Raw genomic sequence first — 4,926 nt, 5'->3', positions numbered from 1 at the left:
GCTCCAGCCCCACCACCGCCCCTCGCGTGGGGCGACACCGTCACCCTGCAGCCCCCCCGGCGCAGCGCCAGAGCCCCGCGGGGGCCGGCCAGCAGCCGCAGCTCCTCCCTGCAGGCAGCCAGCAGCTGCCGGGGGGGCCGGGATCCCTCCCCCCGCGGCAGTGCAGGGCCCGGCCCGGGGAGGGATGCCGGGCCGTGGGATCCGCGCCGCAGCGGCCACCACATCCGCCCCGCGCGCCCCCCTCGCCGCGCGGCTGATGTCAGGCTCCGAGAATAACAGCGGGAGGCCAGCAGGGACCGAGGGGCGGAAGCGGTCAAGGCAGCGGTTCCCAGGAACGCTGCGCGCGGCTGTGCAGCTCCGCGCCCAGGGTCCCTGGGGGGACAAAGGCAGGGGCGTCCCCGCCCTCGTGCCCTCACGCTCCGCTCCCCAGTGCCAGGCCCAGCTTTGGTCACGGTGGCCGCAGCGCTGGCCCGAGGGCCAAGGGGTTTTGTGCAGCAGGCCAAGGCCAGTCTAGCCCCCCCCGAAAGGGCTGCAGCAGCCTGGGCACCCCGGGGGTCAAAGCCGGAGCACCGGGGTGACAGAGGCAGGGCAGGCAGCTGCCCCCGTCTACTGCCGTGGGAGCAGCCCAGGCAGAGGGGYGGCTGCCCCGGGGGCCCAGCGGGACACGAGGGAGCAGGAGCTGCCTCCTGGGACGGAAGGTCTAGCGGGACAGGCAGGGAGGGAGGTAGCGCAGGCCTGGGTGTTTCTGCGGGGTGTCACAGCACCGGGGGTTTGCTCACCCGCCACACCAAGCCCACGGGGTCACCCTAGGCAGAGCGCGGCCGTGCCGAGACCCCGCACGTGACAGGGGCACTGCCACCATGCCATGCCCGCGGGCAGGGCCCTCCTCGTCCCCGCGTTCCCCTGCCCTGGCTGCTGGGGCAGCTCAGCTACAGTCTGCGAAACGGGGGTGCGAGCAACTTGCAGCCCAGTCCTCAGCTCCCCGCTAACCGTCCAGCAGCTTGAGGATGCTCTCACGCTCCTTCAGGGTCTTCCAGGCCTGGTCCTTCTCTTTCTTGGTGGGGGTGCGCTTCTTCTGCCGGGCAGCCATGATCTTGCGGAAGGCATCCATCACCTCGTTGTCGGCCATGCGGACGCGCTGCCGCAGCTCCTGGCGGTGCAGCTCCTCCTTGGCCAGCCTGGGGGGACACCGATGTCAGGCCCTGCCCGCCAGCCCTGCACCCTCCTCTTCCTCCTCCCCTGCTGGACTCACCGCAGCAGTTCGTGCTTCTTGGCGCGGTTGTGTGCGCTGAGCGCCTTGAGCTCGGCCTGCCTTTTGCGCAGCTCGGCCAGGACCTCGTCCTCCGAGTCCTCGGCGGGACGGTCTTCCGACTCCAGCAAGCCCTGGGCAACAAGCTCCTCCTTGATCCGCCCCTCCAGCGACTTGGTGTGGGGGACGCTGCAAGGGGCAGAGAGCGGGTGCTGTGCGCGCCACGGCCAGCAGACACGGCGGTATGGCTGCACACGGACTCGTCCTCTCCCCCAGGGCACAGGGAGGAGGACACGGATGCTCCCTGGGCCAGGACCTGGGCACGGCTGTGGTACAACGGGAAGCGCCTGTGCTCGAGGCTGTGCTACATTTTGCCCGAACCTACTCTGCCACAGTTACTCAAGGGACAGGTTGCTCTTGGCTCCCTCCCAACGCTTGCGGAAGATGCGGAAACCCCTGGCGTGTTCAGACATCCAGCGGCCAAAGCGGAGCTTTGGGGCCACCTCAGCTGCTCACCTGAAGGGCTTGTTCTGGCTGCGGGGGGAAGTGCCAGCACCATCGGCTCCTGAGTCCTTGCCAGCGATTTCGGGAATGGGGGAGTCCTCAACGGGGGAGATGATGTTCTCCTGGCAAGAAGGGGGCAAGAGAAGGGTCGTTTACCGAGCTGCAGTGACACSGGCCCACAGAGCCCCAACACAACCCCGAGGCCCCTCACCTCCACAAGAGCCTGCAGGAGACGCTGCGTCAAGGGCCCAAAGGGGCACCCGTCCTCCGGCTGCTCGTGCTGGGCCTCCGACTTCTTCAGCAGGGCATCGACATCTGGGAGGAAGCAGGGAAAACAGTGAGCAGCAGCAGGGGAGAGGCCCAGTCCAACGCTTCAGCGGGACTCCAGTGGAAGGCGAGCTCCGCTCTTCCCTGCGGAGACAGCTTTGCTCCCGTGATCTCTCTCCACCGCCCGAGCCTCCCTGCAGCTGCGCCCGAGCTGTGCCCTCCCCTGGGCAGCCGCTAGAAAGGGAGGAATCCCCGGGGCAGCAGGGCCTGGGTCCCGGGGGCTCAGCTGTGCTTGGCGCAGGTGCCTGGCAGCCCCCTCCAGGCCCTTTACGCTGGGCAGACGCGGGCAGGGACGGAGGCACCTTTAGTGTCCAGCTCGGTCAGCGGTCCCAGGATGCCTTTCTTCTTGTCGGCGGCAGCCGCTGCCCGGGCTCCGTCCTTCTGCTCCTCCAGCAGGTCCTCCTGGGCCCAGCGCTGGGAGTAATGCTTCCCCAGAGGCGGGATCTGCAACCGCAGGACAAATGAGAGCAGCGCTCAGCGCAGCGTCCCAGGGCCCTTGGCCACGCCAGCGCCGAGGCACGAGGAGGCAGCAGGCCCTGCCGCGCTGCGGAGCTCAGGCCTCGCTGCATCCCACCGCGGCGACGCTGAAGAGGAGCCCGCAGGCGCGGCGCAGCCCCGCAGTAGGCCCTATAGCCATGGGCCCAGCGCCACACACCTCACAAGGCAGAGCCAGGCCAGCACCCCGCTGCCCTGTGGCTCTCCGGCCCTGTGCCCAGGGCTGCTCTCCTGCTTTCCCAAGGCCTGGGCCCTCCCTCCTCTCCCATGGTCCCTGTGCAGAGCAGATTGCAGAACTTGGCGCCTCCGGACACATCCCTGGTGGCGGCATGTCCGCCGTAAGCTCCAGGGCTGGGCTCCTCGGCAGCCTCCCGTTCCGCCTGGCGGTGCCATGGGCCGATGCAGACGCGGCAGGTCTCTAAGCCACACACAGCGGCAACCACAAGCTGCACTCTCACAGGAAGGGCAACCACAACGCCGCGAGTGAAACTTAAACYCCTGCTACGGGAAGAGCGTTTTCCTGACTGCGACTTGGCCGTCCCCACTGTGCAAGGGGCACGGGCCTGTCACACGCACACAGCGCTCGGCACCGACTGGCAGGACGCCTCCAGGTCAGGGCGCCGGTACCACAACACCCCCAGGAGYGCCAGCACTGCCCACAGCGCGTTGGGTCAGGCAGGGAGGCCGCACCCAGAGCTCTTCTGCAGCCAAGGCCAGGCAGATAATCTCCAAGCGCGGGAACCACGGCTACCCGGCAGCACCGCAAACGTAACACAGCAGAGCTGAGAGCAGCAAGTCTCCTGCCCTGGTTGCTATTTCTTGTCTCCACAACTGCCCCCGTCTCCCAGTTAACCCACTTGCATGCAGCTGAGCACAAAAGCAACTGTCTGCTGCCACTCCTCTTCCCTAGAGCGTGTGAAAGCCTCAGGCTCGACTCCCTGGAACAAGCAGAGCCCTGCAGCTGGAACAGGCGAAAGGGGCTTGGGGTCTCTCTGGTAAGGGTCCAGAGAGGTCCCTTGTGCTTGAGGATGGAAACTGTGACAGAAACTCAGTGCCTAAGAACAGTGTAAGTCTTGCAGGCCTGGGCTGTACTGCAGCGGGAACAGAGAGACTACAGCTAGGCACTGCATCCCAAGGACAGCACAGGAAAGGGCACGGCAACGACCTCAGCACTCCCCCAGAGCGGGGGCAGCAGGCCACAACCTCATGGCTGCAGCCAAGACACTGTCCCATGGGAGCCAGAAGAGAAGAACGTGCGGATAAATTCCTGCCTTTGCAGGATAAAGCTAGCATCGTCCCCACACAGGGAGCATTCGCTGTAGGGCACAAGACTGCACTGACAGGAGACTGGCCCAGGACTAGAAAACAGGAGGAGAGGCTACGAGACTGGGTGGGCTTTGGATTTTTCACCTTGTAATGCTCAGCCTCGTCCTCAGGCGGCTTGAGCAGCTCTTCCAGCACTCTGACTTCCTCGTTGGTGAGGTCAGCGCAGTACGGCTCCACCGAGGCCCAGAACCTGCGAGGACGGAGCAGACGGACAGTAAGGGGAGGCGGCAGAGGCACAGCACGGGCCACTGCAAAGGCTGACCCACACAGCCCCTTCCCTCCAGGGCACCTCTTCCCTYGGGTCCAAGCCAGCCCTCTTGTCGGGTCCTGCAAGGAAGGAAAGTGATGATCCAAATGTTTCCCAACTCCCTGTGCACCTGTTTGGAGCATCGTTTTTAGGAATCCGTGGCACATCAATGGGATCATCTGGGAACTCATATTCCTGGATCTTGGGCTGCAGGTTCTTGGATTTGGGTCGCCCAGGGCCAGGCCCTGTGCCGTGGCCCCCTTTGCCCTCCAGCTTCTGCTTCTTGGGCTTCCCATGTTTGACAGAGGTGCCCACATCATGGTCCTTCAGCTTCAGGAAGCGCCGGTCACCCTTCTTGTCTTGCCAGTCTGTCAGGATCTAGAAGAGAGCAACACCACATCACACCACGCACGCGGCCACTGGCATGCCACACAGCACAGCGTGGGGACAGACCCACTGCCCGCACCCAGGGCAGCCCAGCGGGCCGCCGCAGCCCCTCGGCGCGATCGAGCGGGGCAGGCAGCAGGCTCAGGCCCCAGCGCCCGGGCCCGCACCTGCGTCTCGGCCTCCAGGACGCGGAGGCGGCGGCTGGCGGAGGAGAGCAGCGTCTCCAGCTCCAGCTGCAGCGTGTCCAGCTCCTCGATGCCGATGCCGTCGTCCTCGGAGCGGGCCAGCACGGCCGTGTACCGCGGGCACACCTTCACGTGGTCCACCGACTTGAAGTCGTGGAACTGCAGCGGGCAGTCCTTCAGCTCGCTCATGGCGGCGGGGGCAGAGG

The 4,926-nt window shown here is 66.2% G+C and overlaps 1 protein-coding gene across 1 annotated transcript; it reads right to left on the bottom strand.

Annotated features, from left to right (window-relative positions):
• Nucleotides 1-6: 6 nt before the first annotated feature.
• Nucleotides 7-4,920, bottom strand: TADA3 (transcriptional adaptor 3). Its single transcript, XM_026088016.1, has 8 exons — nucleotides 4,703-4,920; nucleotides 4,279-4,526; nucleotides 3,986-4,091; nucleotides 2,383-2,524; nucleotides 1,965-2,068; nucleotides 1,766-1,875; nucleotides 1,253-1,438; nucleotides 7-1,178 (listed from the first exon to the last, which is right to left on the bottom strand). Exons 1-8 carry the CDS (start codon nucleotides 4,907-4,909, stop codon nucleotides 986-988), a joined length of 1,296 nt encoding a protein of 431 aa, XP_025943801.1. The 5' UTR covers nucleotides 4,910-4,920; the 3' UTR covers nucleotides 7-985.
• Between the last annotated feature and the right edge of the window lie 6 nt (nucleotides 4,921-4,926).

This window comes from Apteryx rowi, unplaced genomic scaffold (assembly GCF_003343035.1).
Source record: "Apteryx rowi isolate R43461 unplaced genomic scaffold, aptRow1 scaffold_75, whole genome shotgun sequence".
NCBI classification, from domain to species: domain Eukaryota; kingdom Metazoa; phylum Chordata; class Aves; order Apterygiformes; family Apterygidae; genus Apteryx; species Apteryx rowi.
This window is presented reverse-complemented; position numbering and strand designations above follow the sequence as displayed.

What these genes read in the sequence shown, in the direction of transcription:
- TADA3 (XM_026088016.1), bottom strand. Translation starts at nt 4,909, where the DNA reads ATGAGCGAGCTGAAGGACTGCCCGCTGCAGTTCCACGACTTCAAGTCG. An exon ending in AAAAACGATGCTCCAAACAG is followed by an intron (nt 4,092 to 4,278) that starts GTGCACAGGGAG and finishes CCGTCCTCGCAG; the next exon opens with GTTCTGGGCCTCGGTGGAGC. An exon ending in AGCCAGAACAAGCCCTTCAG is followed by an intron (nt 1,439 to 1,765) that starts GTGAGCAGCTGA and finishes TGCCCCTTGCAG; the next exon opens with CGTCCCCCACACCAAGTCGC.